Source organism: Aristolochia californica, unplaced genomic scaffold (genome assembly GCF_029961685.1).
Source record: "Aristolochia californica isolate CCGP_79_NKW_82.1479 unplaced genomic scaffold, dmAriCali1.0.hap1 SCAF_10, whole genome shotgun sequence".
Lineage (NCBI taxonomy): Eukaryota > Viridiplantae > Streptophyta > Magnoliopsida > Piperales > Aristolochiaceae > Aristolochia > Aristolochia californica.
Genome location: NW_027181771.1, coordinates 2,448,490 through 2,465,302, shown reverse-complemented (window position 1 = coordinate 2,465,302; position 16,813 = coordinate 2,448,490). Strand labels below are relative to the sequence as shown.

General features: G+C 34.4%; 1 protein-coding gene across 3 annotated transcripts; it reads left to right on the top strand.

Annotated features, from left to right (window-relative positions):
• The first annotated feature begins 5,246 nt into the window (after positions 1-5,246).
• LOC137967203 (heterogeneous nuclear ribonucleoprotein 1-like) lies at positions 5,247-8,861 on the top strand. 3 transcript variants are annotated; one of them, XM_068813691.1, is made up of 5 exons: positions 5,247-5,569; positions 5,704-5,814; positions 6,128-6,353; positions 6,562-7,759; positions 8,289-8,861. In XM_068813691.1, the coding sequence occupies exons 3-5, from the start codon at positions 6,132-6,134 to the stop codon at positions 8,300-8,302; spliced, it is 1,434 nt and encodes a 477-aa protein (XP_068669792.1). In that variant the 5' UTR covers positions 5,247-5,569; positions 5,704-5,814; positions 6,128-6,131; the 3' UTR covers positions 8,303-8,861. The 3 variants fall into 3 exon arrangements, with proteins under 3 accessions (XP_068669792.1, XP_068669800.1, XP_068669811.1); XM_068813699.1 differs by lacking the exon at positions 5,704-5,814; XM_068813710.1 differs by lacking the exon at positions 5,704-5,814 and having other exon boundaries at positions 6,078-6,353.
• The last annotated feature ends 7,952 nt before the right edge of the window (positions 8,862-16,813 follow it).

Sequence of the window (16,813 nt, the reverse complement as noted above, 5' to 3'; positions counted from 1 at the left end):
CTCTTTTCTTATCTTATCGCAATGATGAAAATGATGAAATACTTCTATAACTTTATTTCTTATGTTATTATTTATAACCTTCTTTTATCATATATCACAAAAAAAGATAGAATTATCCTTTTACCAGTTTTTACATGTGTCACGTAGAAAGTAAATTATGCCTTTTTCATGCTTAGAAAGATGATTGATATAGTCGGGGTAAACCATCTATTAATCTCCCTTTTGAGCAGATAATCACAAGAATTTTGACGGAAAGATCATTTGATACTAAGGAGAAATTGAAATGAAGGATTTAAAACAAAATAAAAAAGTGTGGATTCATAAAAAAGAAAGGAGCATGGTTGAAGAGCAAGAAGAGGGTTGATCATGATATCATCAATGAAAGATTAATAAAATTGAAGATGGTCAATTTGCCAATGTTAAGGAAGATCATTATAGTCTTGGAGAGGAGATGACAAATATGTAGAATGTTTTTTAATGAACTCTGGCACACCTTAAGCCTCCACCACCACCTCAAGACTAGGTTCTAGATCTAGTTTTGTTGATTGTAGACATTTTTACTTAGGTTAAACCTTTGATGTTTCTTTGTAAATTAGGCACCTTATTTTGATGTTGTTGTGTATTCACTATGATTAGGTCTAGATTTTTTTGACTTAGGTTGATCCTTTGATGTATCTTTGAGTTATGCATCTTATTTTGAAGTTATTATCTACTCTCTATGATGTCTATTTTTATTCACCTTTTCTATAAAAAGATATTGAATTTTAAATGAAACTATTTGACCTATTTTCCATCTTGGTTAATACTTGTCTTATTCCTTTTTAATGCACAACAAAAAGGGCAGATAAATTGAGCAGCTGAGAGGAAGAAGAAAAAGTGTTTATCGATAAAATTGAAACCTTAAGTGGGAGCATATTGAAAACGTATGAATGCACAAATTAAGGGGGAGTAATTCATTTTGTCATTTTTTATAAGATGAGGTTTTGTCATTACAAAAAAGGAGGAGATTGTTGACTTAGGTTGGTTCAAATGCATGAATTTGGATACCCATTTTTTTACAATAAAAACATTAGTTTTTTATGATTAATATGGAGTATAAAGTATTTTAGGTAGAAGAAATATCATTTGCCTTTTAAGTGACACATAATCAAGGTCTATGGGGAAGAATCATCAAATAAAAACAAGACAAAAGACCACAAGCTTGAAAAAAAAAAAAGATCAAATCACCTTGACAACCAATCCAACTTCTAAAACTTCTATAAAATTTGAACGTGAGCACTAGAACTTCAAAACTTTGCAAAACAATGCACTAACTCATCATTCTAAAGGCTTTGAAATCACCCAACATGTTTTCAAGAATTTATCGAGGCTAGTGTGATTTTGGAATCATAAAATTCTAACTCTAAAGATAATTGGTTATAGGTTAATGGGATAACAAGTTATTCTAGGGATAACCAGTTTTATGTAAAAAAACCTAAAAAACTTACTGTAAAATTGATAACGTGCTATATGTTATAAGGCATAATTGATAATCCAAACTGCTAAAAATTCCAAAATACACCGATAACTGATTATACTTGTAAAAACCATAATTGGTTATGGAGAGGTTAACTAAATATCCTCCATGAAGCATAATTGGTTTTGCTTTCGTGATTGCTTCTCTAAACGTTTCCAAAAGAGCCGGTTTTGTTTTTAAGGGTATAAATAAGGGACCTAAGCATGTCCTTGGGCATCTACTTGCTTATGTTGCATATGCAAAACCTCCGAAAGCCTTTAGTCATATTTGCACTCATTGTTCCTTGAAAAGAGAAGTGTTTTATTTTATTTTCTCAAAAAAATTAATGTTTTTCTTCATATATTCACTCATTCCTAGTTTTCCTCAAGCTTTACATTTATTTTAGTCATGCTTAAATATTTGGAAGCTTGGATTCTAACTAGGAGTGTGGCTATCTATCCTTAAACATTTGTAAGTAATAATTTTACTTCTCTTTTGATTTCCTTTTGTAAAGTTTTTTTTTAGAATCGTGAAACTAGAAATGGAAGCGCTAGCTAGAGCGAGAATCTAACTAATATAAGGAAATCTCTTTGACATAGCTTGTGTGCACAACAAATGAAGATGACACTTGTTTGGCCTAAATGAAGCATTGATCTCTTTGTAATTTGAGCTTGGAAATGGATCTTTTGTTCAATTGTGAAACTCAACAAATTCTCAACTAATATTCTCTACGAAATACTCAAAATTTTCAAGATGAGTTGTTAATCAAATCTGTTGATTTTCAGGACTCCATGAATTTGGCTCATGGAGAAAAAGGGAGAGAAACCCATTGGAAAAACTAGAGGAAGAAGGGTTATGGAATTGATTGATCCTAACCCTCTCCCTGAAGATCTATTTATAGATTTATGAACTACTGTATTATAATAATACCCTTGAACTTAGAGTTTATATTTTAGGGTTTTAACCTTGGAACATTAAATTACTTACATCAATGTCATCTCTATGAGATGACCCTTTATTTACCATCCTAGCATCTTGTATGTGGGCTTACGGGCCTTTTCCTTGATCAGTGGGCCTTGAGCTCGTCTTCTATTTCTTTTGGATGCATGAGTCTTCTTGCTCTTGGGCTTGGGCTCATCTTCTAATACACTTGGATATGTGAGCCTTTTTTGGTCCTATAGGTCTTCCAACATGATGGGTTATTTGTAGATTTTAGAGACCTATCTTGACTTATTTGAAGCTATAAATCATGTTTTACTTCTTTTTTTGAATGCTTCATTTGAATGGTTGTGTACTTATTGAACGGTCTTCTTTAGATGCTTCTTTCTTCTCCGTTGGGCATTTGGTTTCTTTGACTTGGCCATTAGGATGGGTCGTTCAATGGATAGTTCTAGTTATTTTCCTCTCTCTTGGACAATCCTTATTTTAGTTGCGTGACCTTCTTTATTGGATCATATTTCTTCTTTTCTTCTTCTTCCCTCTTTTGTGCTTAGCCATTTTGTTAGCTAAGCAAATGGTCCTTAGATTTTTATCTCTCTTTCCGGTCGGACAATAGGCTTCTCTCTATCGAGTTGGATGGGCTTGACTTGCTTGTTGTGCTGACTGCTCATCTAATCATGTGGTTCCCCAAATGGTCTCTTCTAGATAGTTTTTTCTCTCTTGTTCGATTGAATAGTGTGCTTTTTGGCATGAGTTGTTTACTCCCTTTTTATGTGGATTGTTTAGATGATCTTTTGCCAGTTAAATGACTATGGTACCAGAATTTTCCTTCAGGCTTTTTGATTTGTAAGGCGTACTTAATATATATCATTAATAACTTAAGTGATGTTATCATCAAAATGATCTCAACGAATATCTCAAGACCAACAAAGAATCACTCTCCTCTTATTTGGTTTTCACTATCATTTGATTTTTTATTTTTTATTTTTGGGTTGAGAGACTACCCTAATTCGTGTTTTTCGGTTTTAAGCTTAGTGATCGAATCGATAAAATTAGCCAAATCAATCATTTCATGAAGCTTTTGATGAGATCACATTCAATAGGATCAAATTCATTGACCTATTTGATATAGGTTTAATAACATTGATTCAAATATCCTTTTTTCCTATAAAATTTACTAATATCTTCTAATAAAGGAAATTATATAAAATCAAGAGCTATATTGAAGGTCAATCTTAAACAACCATCAAGTTATTATTTGATCAGAGTCAACTCATATAGGAGGCAGTATTTTATTTTTCTTGTAGGGGAGGATCAACCCAAATCATCCTACAACAAGGTGAGTCTCTTCAGTCAGCTAAGTAAAAGAGAGAGAGAGAGATTACAAAAAAATTGGGTCAGGCTACCCTGAGATTTCTAAGCTATGGCTTTCAATTCTTTAAAGAGTTAACAACTAAGGTAGGTGAGGTCAAGGCCAAAGCCAACTTGACCCATTACTAAGCCATTAGAATTTTGGTACTTATTTAAGTATATCAAGCTACCCCAAGTTCTCCTATTAATTTATGTCTTAGCCTCTAGTTTGACTAGGATTTATATTGACTTATTGTGCCCTTGGCTGAACTCCATCTTCTTCTTCTCACCTGCCTCAATGTTGTATCTATTAGTTATCTTGATTCATTTCATGCATGATTTTATTTCATATTAAAACTTAAAAAATCTCAAATAGCAATTTATATAAGCTTGTATTATATAAATTATAATATAATTCTATTTGGTTCAGATCAAATTTATTTAATTAAATAATAATTAGAAGCCGAAGATATCCTTTCGTTCGTTCATGCGAACTTCAGAAGGAGGAAGAGAAGAGAAGAGAAGAGAAGAGAAGAGAGGGGTTCCTTCCTTTTTTTAGTTTTTTAAATAATCAATTGATAATTTAAAAACTCTATAAATACAAAAAATATAATTATTTTTGTAAAACCAGTTGAAGTGGGCAAGAAAAGGTAAAAAATAAAAATAATTATTAAATAAGTTAATATATATTTCTTGAAAATATAGAATCAATATTATTTGTATTTGCACATATATTATTTATTAGAATTGCAATAAATTTTAAATAATTTTTTATTAAAAATAAAATAAATATTTAGTATTGCAAATATGGATTCCTTTATGCAAAAAATATAACAAAAAGAACCCTCTCCATTTTTAAAGAATATATAATTAATTAATTATTTTTTATATTTTAAAAATATTTTAAGTCTTTGATTTCCTATTTACCCATAAATGGATGATGGATAATTTTGTAATTTTGATAATTTTTAAAGGAAATTTAGTAACTAATCCAGTTTTTATTTACTAAATGAACAAATGGTATTTTAGTAATTTGATATTTAATCGTATTTCTCATAATTTATTAAAAAAACTCAAGTAGATAACGTTTCATGATGCATGGGTCCCCCAAATGAGGGGGTCTACAAAATGAACGGTCCAGATCAAGGGACCATGACCTTATATCTTTTATCCTAGAATATATATAACCCATACATTTGAAAATACCCTTATATTTCTATTATGACGATTATATCCTTTTTTGGTTAAATGACAAAAATACCCTAAAGGGTGAGAAGACATGTGAGTCCCAAAAGCAAGGAAAAGGAGGCGACTCACAAGTCACAAGCAATCCCTTCCGTCCATTTCGCACCCTCGAAATAATTTTTGGTAGATAAATAAATAATATTTGTTAAAAAAAAAAGTAAATAAAAATTAATATATATATATATATATTTTATTTTTGAAACAGGGGAGTCGGATTCCATCACCCCATCATCCCGTCATCGCTTCTAATTTCTAACACCAGAGATCGCCAATCTCTCTCTCTCTCTCCCCCTCCTTTATATTCTCTTTTCTTTCAATCTTCCAATCTCAGATTCCATCTCTTCCCATTTCTCCTTCTCTCTCCTCTCTTTTCTTTTGGAGACGATTTCAATACCTCTACGCTCTTTTTTTAATTGACTAAGAGACGGAATTGGAGGAGGAACATAAAGGTGGGAGGGGGCTTTTTGGGACCTCAGTTCTTCAAATACCTCCTCCCAGATCTTGATTATCTCGTTCCGACTTCTGGGTATCCCCCAATCGGTGAGTTTTGCTTGCCTTGTTGCGTTGGATTTTTCATCCGGTCGATTGCTCGATCCGTCACGGAATGTTACGCGTTTCTGATACGATTGGATTTTTTTTATTTTTTTTTATTTTTTGTCTTTTGGCTGTTCAAGGATTGTCGGATTGCGTTTCGGTCGATCCATGAAGGATCCGATGCTCTTCGACTGACTTCGAGAGTGACCATTTCGTATTGGATCGCGTTTTTGCTTTAATTTGAACGGGAGGTACGGTGTAAATGATTTGCCAGTTAGCTTTTTAGCGTTAGATCTTTCACAATTCAGTTACAGGTTGATCGGGGATGAGCTTTTATCTGCGTATTCGTTTTCTCTCTTGAATTCTGTTTTCAGATTGGATCTAGCATAAATCAATCTGTTTTACATTGAATTGGACGTTGGATTGTGAGGCCAAGGGAAAAAAGCTGCCAGTTGATATTTTCCAATTTTTTTTTTTATTCGAATTGAGTGTTTATAACTCCTTATCCTTTCAGGCTGGAATTATGAATCTGACTGGTGATGTAATTTGATGTGCAATTCACAGAAACATGGAATCAGATCTTGGTAAGCTCTTCATTGGAGGAATTTCTTGGGATACAAATGAAGATCGCCTTAAAGAGTATTTTAAAGCATTTGGAGAAGTGGTTGAGGCTGTGATCATGAAGGATCGGACCACGGGCCGTGCACGTGGCTTTGGCTTCGTTGTCTTTGCTGACCCTGCTGTTGCTGAGCGAGTTGTTATGGAAAAACATATAATAGATGGTCGGACGGTAAGTCACCTATCTCAAGTACTAATTGAAAGAAACAGGAAACATGGTAACTGTTCTCGAAGCAAAATGCAAACACATTCCTGGAATCGTATACACGCATGGAATTCATGGAATTGTTAAAATCCAATATTTTCATGCAGTTGCAAACGCAAATGATGAATTTCTTTCTCTTCTACTCTCGTGTTTTGAGAATTCAATTAATTCTCAGGTTGAGGCAAAGAAGGCTGTTCCTCGGGACGATCAGCACATTCTTAATAGGAACAACAGTAGCATCCATGGATCACCTGGTCCTGCTCGAACTAAAAAAATATTCGTAGGAGGATTAGCATCCACAGTTACAGAAAGTGACTTCAAGAAATATTTTGATCAGTTTGGAACCATAACGGACGTGGTTGTTATGTATGACCACAACACCCAAAGGCCTAGAGGATTTGGGTTCATCACATATGACTCAGAGGATGCTGTGGAGAAAGTCTTGCTCAAAACCTTCCATGAGTTAAATGGCAAGATGGTTGAGGTCAAGAGGGCAGTTCCAAAAGAGTTGTCACCTGGACCTAACAGGAGCCCTATTGGGGGTTACAACTACGGTCTCAACAGGGTCAATAGCTTTCTGAATGGATTTGCTCCAGGGTACAGCCCAAACTCAGTGGGAGGCTATGGCATGAGGATGGATGGCAGATATGGTCCGATTGCTAGCACTAGAAGTGGGTTTCCTCCGTTTGGGCCTCCTGGTTATGGAATGGGCATGAATTTTGAGCCTGGTCTGAGCCCAACCTATGGAGTTGGAACAAATTTCAGCACTAATCTAGGTTATGGACGTGGACTGAATCCTTATTATAGTGGAAATTCGAGTAGATTTGGCAATGCTATTGGGTACAATGGGGGCACTGGAGGAAGTGGTTCTGTTTTAAGTTCTGGTGGACGAAACGTCTGGGGAAATGGAGGCCTTAACTACACTTCAAGCTCTACAACTTCTAACGCTTATACGGGTTCAGGAAGTGGCAGTCTCGGGTCATTTGGGAATAACACGGTGAACTGGGGCTCTTCTCCTTCAATCTCAACTCAAGGTGGGATGAGTGGCTCTGGCTTTGCTAGTGGAAGTCTTGGATATGGAAGTGGTGATAATAGTTATGGGGGTTTGGGTGGGAGCACTTATGGAAGGAACAGTGGAACCGGTGTAACTTCATCTTACTCCGCATCTAATGGTGGCTATGATGGAGCATATTCCGATCTGTACAGTGGCAGTTCAGTTTATGGAGATCCCACTTGGCGGTCTGCATCCACTGAGCTGGAAGGGTCAGGTCCATTTGGTTATGGACTTGGAAATGCAACGTCAGATGTTTCAGCTAAAAGTTCCACTGGATATATTGGTGGTTATAATGTTACTAGTAGTCAATCAAATAGAGGTAAACTGTTTCTTCACTTTGATTATAGCATTATGTTATAGAGAGTCATATTATGAGAAGGGGGTACTACGATTTCCTTTATGGTGGTCATGAATCTTTTACCATTTTATTGGCTATAAGGTGGATGGGAAACAGCAAAATATATCAGAAATTTGATGAATGTAGCCATTAAATGAGTGCAATATATCTCAAACAGCACTTCCTTCTAATTAAAGGATGCAGCAGATCCATGCCAGTTAGGCTAGGTCATAGTCTCAACTAACACAGTTTTATAAAACTTCTGTTAGGGCTGACGTAGAGATATGTGCTAATTGTATGCCATGATGTGTTGTTATTCCAGACCTTGGTGCTCTCAGGATTAGAAATGTTCCTAAACTTTTGTTCTTAGATCATACTGATCAACATTGGTTTGCTTATGGATATTTAGCTTAGATTCGAATATAGTGCATAATTGTAACATGTCTCCACCATGCTATCTTTCTTCATTTGAGATTAGCATAAACCTTGTCTTTAACTGTGGCTTTTTCAGGAATTGCTGCCTAGGAGGATGATTCTTTCTAAAAAAATGGAGCTTATTGTAGGTTGAAGAAATCCGGTGAAAACAGGTGCCCATCTGTGAATTTTCACATTGTCTTGTCGTTAAATATTCCAGTTAATTTGATTATCTAGAGCTAACAGGAGTTTGTTTTGAGAATTCAAATTCAGAAGAGCATCAGTATAAAGGGATTTTGTGTAAGGTTTGAGATTTGAGTTTTAAATTTTCTACAATCGAGTGTAGGTTTTGTTGGGCTTTGATTGAGATGTAAAATCAGATTGCGGGATATTTTCAGAAGAGTGTTTTGTTCCAAATTTGCACGTCCTAGATGGCGCCGCACAAATAGACTTATTATTATTTTTTTTCTTTTTCCCCTCTGGTTCCTGTCAGCTATGTTTAATTTCTTCCTTCTATTTTTTTCTTTTTCTGTTTAATCAGATGTACCAGAGATCTTGTTGATCTTACTCTTATGTGTGAAAACTTTGTGGGGTATCCTTCTGGCTCCCTTGGAATAAGTTTCCAAATATTCTGATTCATTTCAATTAAGGAAAAAAAGTGCTTGGCTACTTGAAACTTCATCAGTGTAATGACTATCTTTCTCCAAAGACCGTTTTGGTATGGTTAGCTGATATACTGACTTCTAACATTATGATGGCTCAGTACCCCATTATTTTTTCTATATATTTCTCTTCTAAGGATCAGCTCTACACATTTTTCAGACTTCCTCATGGAAATGTAAGCTCTAGCCTGTATGATAAACTCATAAATCTAACATTTTAGCTCTCTTTTTTTCTGGAAAATTAGAAGATAAGCAAATGTGGGTCTTGTAAAAAAAAAATTTACAGACAAGCAGGTGGGCAGCATTACTAACCTCAGATTCTTGTCATATTTGAATTCTTAGAAGATGTGTATACATTGGTGCAAATACATTAATTTTTCTTCTCTGTGTTTAAAAAGCTGCTTATTGTGCTGCACTATGCTGCTATCTCCTTTTTTTGTCATATGAATAAAGTGTCAGAGTGGTTCCGTCCACTCTTGTAGGCAGTAACTTTCCGCACCTAACAGATCGGTTTGTTGGGTAGTATTGGCTAGCCGTTGTCATGGTATCAGAGCTAGGCACACCACGTCCCGTGTTCGAATCCCGTGAGAGGCGGTCAAGAATAGGCGGGGTGGGTGTCAGAGTGATTTCGTCCACTCTTGTAGGCGGTAGCTTTCCGCACTTAACAGATCGGTCTGTTGGGTGTATTGGCTAGCCGTTGTCATTGTATCAGAGCTGGGCACGCCACGTCCGGCGTTCGAATCTCGTGAGAGGAGGTCAAGAATGGGCGGGGTGGGTTTCAGAGTGGTTCCGTCCACTCTTGTAGGCGGGGTAGCTTTCTCCACCTAACAGATCGGTCTGTTGGGTTTTGTTGGGTTGTATGACAACGGCTAGCTAATACAACCCAACAGACCGATCTGTTAGGTGGAGAAAGCTACCCGCCTACAAGAGCGGACGGAACCACTCTGACGCCCACCCTGCCCATTCTTGACCTCCTCTCATGGGATTCGAACGCATGACCTGGCGTGTCCAGCTCTATACCATGACAGCGGCTAGCTAATACAACCCAACAGACCGATCTGTTAAGTGCGGAAAGTTACCGCCTACAAGAGTGGACGGAACCACTCTGACATAAAGCATTAAAAGCTGTAGCCCACAATTTCTTCTTATCTTTCTTTAACTACTATTTGTTGTTCTCTCTCTTGTTCCTTATTCTATTGTCGAGGCATTTTCTAGCTGTTTTGGCTCCTGAGTTAAGAGGGGATCCCTATCTCCTCTTCAATTGTTTATCTATCTTAGGTCCCGCCACTATTTAGCCCACTAAGTATATCTTGGCTGGTGTCTGACTAGCTGCCTCTGCAAGGCTGTAGACTTGTAAATATTCCAGGAAACTATCAATTTTCTTTTTATACTTCAATTTTTGTTGGGTTTTTTCTAGTTTGGGGAGAGGTTTTTTTTTTTTTTTTTTTTAAATGAGAGGTTTTTGGGCGGAAAAATGATTGAAACCTTCAAAATAGATATTAAAGATGGGAAACGGAGAATAGAGAAATGTTTTTCTTAGGATACACATTTCTAATAAACGTTCAGATAAAATCCTATTAGTGTTTACTAGGAAATTACATGAAAAATTAAATGGCCCGTTAATGCCTTTTTTTAGGAAAATAAATAAAAATTAACAACCCATTTGATAAATTTTTAGTAAAATCAAATATCAAATACAAAATTGCCGTGAAAAAATTCCTTGTGTTAAAAAAAGTTTTACATCATAAATTATCAAATACTTATTCCAAAAATTTTCCTTACTGTTTTCCGGTCTATCCTAACAAGAAGATTTTATCTAAAAAATTATATGATTTTATTGATAAGAATTTCTAACTAGAAAAAGTGTATTCACGGAATAAGAGGCACCAATGGTCCTTAGAAACGTATTTATGCTAGAAATACCTTTCCAAAGTAACATGTTTTATTAATGATAATTTTAAACAAATTTAAGGTTTAGGGTTTAGGGTGATGTCTTAAGTCATTATTATTCCAAGTGGTCAGTCTCATCCATTATTCTACTGGATATTCAACTGACTGAAAAACAAAAAACTCAAAAAGGAACCCAGCAGTTGGGTTGTTTAATAAAACAGTTCCTTAGAGAGTGGGCAAGAATATCAACGTCTCTCCATCTTTAAGCTACGCTGTCATGAATGCAAGCATCCCCAAAAGCGAACCAAAAGCCATGAATTCTCAGTCAAAATGCCCTCATTCTTCCTGGGATTGGTTGATGCGTTTCACCCAAATTGATAAGAAATCATGAAAGCTGCTTTTGTTCCCAATCTCTGATATTTGAAGCTCCTTTGCCAAACTTTTTTCTACAAGCTGGATTAGTGCTTCCTACTGTAAAGAAAGTGACCACAGGTTTTTTTTTTTCTCATTTTTTCAGTGAACCCTAGCCTAAGATCCACGCTATGTTGATTGGTCTTTCAGATTTAATGTAAAATGGTTTCTTTAATCCATATATTAAGTGTACATGTTGAGATTTTAATGTAAATTAATATTTAAAAACACTAAAAAAAATTCTCTTACGAGGCCAAGAGGCTTCAAATAAGTAGTTGTTATCGGACGGAGAGGTTCGAGAAAGAAGAGGAGAGAAAAGGTGGGGGGTCCTTCTCTTTGCTTTGTTTTGTTACCTTTTGGTCTCAATCATGGTTTTTTTTTAAAGGGCGAGGAAAGGAGAACCCCCTCTAAACCCTATACCCTAAACCCTAGATGTCGATCATATAAAATATAAGGCAAGATAATTTATATTTTTCTTATAAGAGTTGTTTGTAGGGCCAAAAGGGTATACGTCAAGTTTGGTTGTATTAAAAAATAAGACATCTAGATGGCTATATAATTGAAAATACAACATCTAAAAGACTTGTCCTTAAAAATAACTTGATACGAAAAAAAATATTAAAAATTTCTCGATTGGCCCAACTTTCTATTTTAGTTCTTGTCTGTATTGTTTCGAATAATTCATTATACTTTCTTGTTTGTTTCTTTTATATAGTTTTCTTCTTGCTCTCTATATACCTTTTTTCTATTCAAGTGAGCTTTTGTTTTCCTATGGAATGTGTCACAAGCTAACAATTAAGGATGGGTACCCTTTACAAAGGCTCGCCACCAACCGATGTGTCTATCTCAAGATGTGTAGAGGTGGCCACTTGAAGTTGACGACCTAATTGGTATAAGTCTATAACAATAGTAATGAAGAAATAATGAAGATAAAGTTTGAATCTAAATCTTCCACAATAGCTTTGAAACTCAATTTTCGTCCAAATTGACAAACCAGTAGGAGAAACGTTTTCAACTATAACTCAACCTGGACAACTCAAAACAATTTAAACTAAGTATGAACAAACCTTGTGTGAAAGAAGAAGAGAGGAAGCAAATATGAAATGGTGGGTTTCAAACCTAATCTTGTAGGAAAAAATGTTTAAAATTAGTTTTTAATAATTTTTATTGTAAGGACAAAATAAGAAAATTGGTTGGGAATAATTGTTTTCGACTAGGATAATTTTCAATAGAGAAAATGGTAAAAACAATGAAATTTTCTTTTAACTTTCATTTTTCCTTTGGCATTCTAGTTGTCTCATTAGTTGTTGATAACAATAATCATGTAAAGCTCCTTGGCCTCTGCAAGGTTTAAAGAAAGTTATTTGTTTCCGTTGTATTCATACTAGATCAACCTCCAATTGGTCTTCTCTATTAAGATAATTTTGATGATAAGAAATGCTTAAATTACTAATGATGTGCATAATATTACCTTGTAGCTCAAAAATTCTAAAGGAAATTTCTAGCATCCTTATTTAATTAGCCAAGGTTTGACCAAATACCTCGTAAAAAAGGAAAAAAAATAATGTCAAAAAGCACATCGTCCGAAAGACCAAACAACATCATTGACCTAGACTGGAGAGAGAAAGCACTTGGGAAGAGACCATCTAGGACAATGTCTAACTAGTCCACAAGGACGTTCAACTGGAAAAAGTGAAACCAATTATCTTACTGGACAAAAGAGAAGAAATGTATTATAAGTATGCATTTGGCCACTCTATTGACACATTGAAGAAAAGATAAGTGAGCGATTTAGGATGGCCATTGAATTGGATTGGGACCGTCGAGAATGAAGACAAAAGAGAAAAGGCATTGGACACATCAATTTGGTGAGTTGTTCAAATGACCCCGCAAAAGAAGCTAAATGCCCTAAAGAGACATGTAATGAAGTCATATTGGCCGATTAAAATTTTTCCAAATGACACGTTCTAGAAAAGTTTTAAATGAGATTCATGGCTTCATTTTGGATAAGATAAGTCTCCAAAATCTGTAAATGGTCTAATTGTCGGACCAAGTGGTGTCTCAAGAGGGAGGTGAATTGAGTGTAAAAATTAAAATTATACTGCTTAAGGTGTAATTAAATGCAAGTAAATAAGCAAAATGTAAGCACATTTACAAAACTACAAGGAGGGCAAGATTTTTTTTTTTTATGGTAATTATGGCCCAAAAACCCTTGCTTAGGAAAAAATCACTATTTTACTCTACTAGCAAAAATTAGAAAAGTGATTTCAGCTCTCTTTAAGCCAATTGTAATACCCAATTACACTATCCCAATATCTCCCAAAGAGATTTCTTTACCACTAGATTCTGACTCAAGTGACACTCCCCTTACAAAATTAAGGCTCTAAAAAATCTCTTGAAAGAAAGTGGAAAATACAAAAGAAAAATAAAAACTTATAATGAGATCTCAAGATTCCAATAACTTAGACACGTGCAAAGAAGTACATATAGCTTGGGAGGAACTAGGAATGCCAAGAAATGTAGAAAGATTTGAAGAATTTGGGTACAATAAGGTTCTTTTTCTTGTAAACGTAAAATTGGAAGATAATACTCAAAAATATTTGTTGAATGCTTTGGAATGCCAATAAATGTTCAATGAATGCTTACAACGAGTTTGAATCCTTATTTATAAATTTCTTGGTAATACTAGCTATTTTAGACCATTGTACAAAAACCTGCTCAAGGAGGTTGATCCACCACACCTTTTCAATCAATTAAACACCCTTGATGGCTATATTTTTGAGTTTGTATGGCCTTATGTAGATGACTGATCGTGCTTTTTAGTAGTATACACCATTAAAATCTACTCATTATATAAGTCAATTGTAAATGAATAAAAGGTTCTAAAATATGAGTCGAAGCTTGAAAATAATGATTTTAGAAAACATTGTGTGTCTTATGCACCAAAACATACTTTTACCTAAGAATCAAAATCTTGTTGGCTAACCTCTTATAAAGTTAGACTTCTTGAGATTTTCTAATTGACTTAGACTCTGGGTCTTCGAACCTTCATTCTTCCTATAGGTGCTTCTTCAAGGTAACTTATCATGTCATTTGGCTTAAGGTCTTTGTGTTGGATTTGCCAGTTCTTCCCCATAGACCTTGAAATTGTGTCTGTTGAAGGTAATGCATATGAAATGCTTGAAATAAAATATTAGCTCAATTAGCTTAAGTTTTGTTATCATCAAAATTAGGGATATGAGTCAACCAAAGTCAATATTGATGTGAGTAGTAGTTTAAAAAGAAATATTAAAGTATTTTATCATGAATTTTAGTTGAAATTTCATTGAGTTTTACTAAAGGATAAAAGGTCCTTTTCCAAGCTCAACGATTCAATTGCTATTTAAGTTGTTTTCAGCCCAAACAATGTTTCTCTCGATTTAGAAGATAAAACAACCACTCCTAAGCGCTCTTACACATTGAAACCGACTTTGGAAATTTAATTTGGGCATTTGAAAGTCATCCTTTAAAGAATTAAGTACTTCTTGTGCTTTCATTTTAAAATCTTATGTACTTAACTTAATCCTTGTTATATTTCGTATTCAATTAATTAAAATCATTTTGATTGTTCTAGCAAGCAAATCCGAAGTGGCATTTGCATTGTCATAAAAAGTGTCAACATGCACTTTACTTTAAAATCTTTTAATTGATCTTGGTCAAGTACATTGAACTTATGCCATTGCACCTTGATATTATTCTTCAATGTTTAGATTACTACATGTAGGTTATACTTTGATATGAATCTTTATATTGAGTTGTTGTATCTGATTTCCCTCTATTTGAAAAACCAATCCTATTTTACTTTGAGCTCTGATTTAAAATCTCATCAATCAATGACTCATTTAGTTGCTATTACATAGAATAGGTACTTACAATTGGTGTATCTATTCATTTGTAGTTGCATTGTAATATTTTCAAAACGCTATAAAAAAAGGCTGAAATTAGAAAGCAAACAACCTTTCGTAAGCTTTAATTAGGTCATGTGAAGGCTATAATGTTCTCATATTAAATTGTTTGAGAAAAACTTGTGTGGCTAAGAAGTAAATATTAAGAAACTTTATTTGTTGTTATATGAGTTATTAGTCATTGTGTAGGCAGGTGATACTGAAAATCCCTTTTGTGCATCTAGGTTGGAGTGCTTACTAAGTTGTTGAAAATCCCTCCATCCTTATATTAAATTATTTGAGAAAAGTTTATGTGGCTGAGTAAATACTGAAAAAAAATTATTTGCTATTATGTGAGTCATTGTCCTTGTATAGGCAGGCAATGGTGAAAATCCCTTTTGTTGGTCTAGGCTATTCCACATGATCCATGGAACTAGAACACTGTCAAATCACAATTTCATCAAATCAAGCATAATCTTACTATTCCACATGATCCATGGAACTAGAACACTTTAAAAAATCTAATAAATGACTCATTTGTCTCCTTGGTTGGACCTCAAAACCCAAAACATTACCCTCATCTTTGGTCAATTTGGACTATTTGATCAAAAGGTGTTATCTTCTTTCTGTAGAAACCCTAGCTAATTTATGATCACTCATTTTGTTACCAACTTTTTGGCCTGACAAATTGATAGCCTTAATGCCAAGAGGAGACCACTGCCTTCTCTCTCTCCAATGATCACCTTTTGATTGGTTATTGTTGACATTTTTACGTTGTCGAGAACTTTTTGACATTCTTTTTTCACATATCTTTCTAACTATTTTTCGTGGTAATACATAAAACTCATATAAGTGAACTTGAACTTGGTTAAGACTTATATGTGGTAGGGATGACAATTGGTTAGGTTCGAGTTGGGTCAACTTATACTTGTCAACAAGTTGACTCGAAATTGACCCATTTATTAAACGGGTGTAAAATGTACAGAGGTTGGATTAACCGATTTAAATATTAATAAATTAAAAATACATAAAAATATAAAAAAGAAAGTATTCATACAAAATTACAGGATATAAATTTTCTAAAAGAATTTTATTATTAAATATTTTTTTAAAAAATTAGTAAAAACTCAAGAACAAAGTGTTTGGTCTAGTTATAAATATTCTGATCCAAGATCCATCCCTTTTGTTGTTACCTCCTTTACTCCATTCAGGACCAATGTCACCTTTAGTCCATTAGGTGCCCCTACCCTCTTGTTTTTAATTGCCAAATATATGAATAATTTTAATTTCTGTAAAATATATTTTTAAATTCTTAATTTTTTATTTTAATATATGGATAGAATTTGGATACCCACATAAAGGATTTTTAATTTAAATTCTATTTTTTTAAGATATATAGACACTATAGAGAGTAGAGACCAATTTAAAAGAATAAATTAATTTTTAATCACCAATCGTGAAACGATTTGATTCGAACAGTGCTTGACTTCCGATAAGTTTTGCCTTGGAGTGAATTCCAGACTGTCTCCTTCGATGCGAATGATCTCGATTTTGGAAGCGTCCCACACCCACCAAACTCGATCATAAAAGCTTACGAAGATCAGGTTGAAAATTCACAGTAGGACCCACCAAACAGCCGATTCTCCGCAGCACATCCGTCACACTGTAGAGACGACAACCGACTGCATGTGTCCAATGGATTCAGAGACCTCGCATGAATCAGTGACAGCAAACCC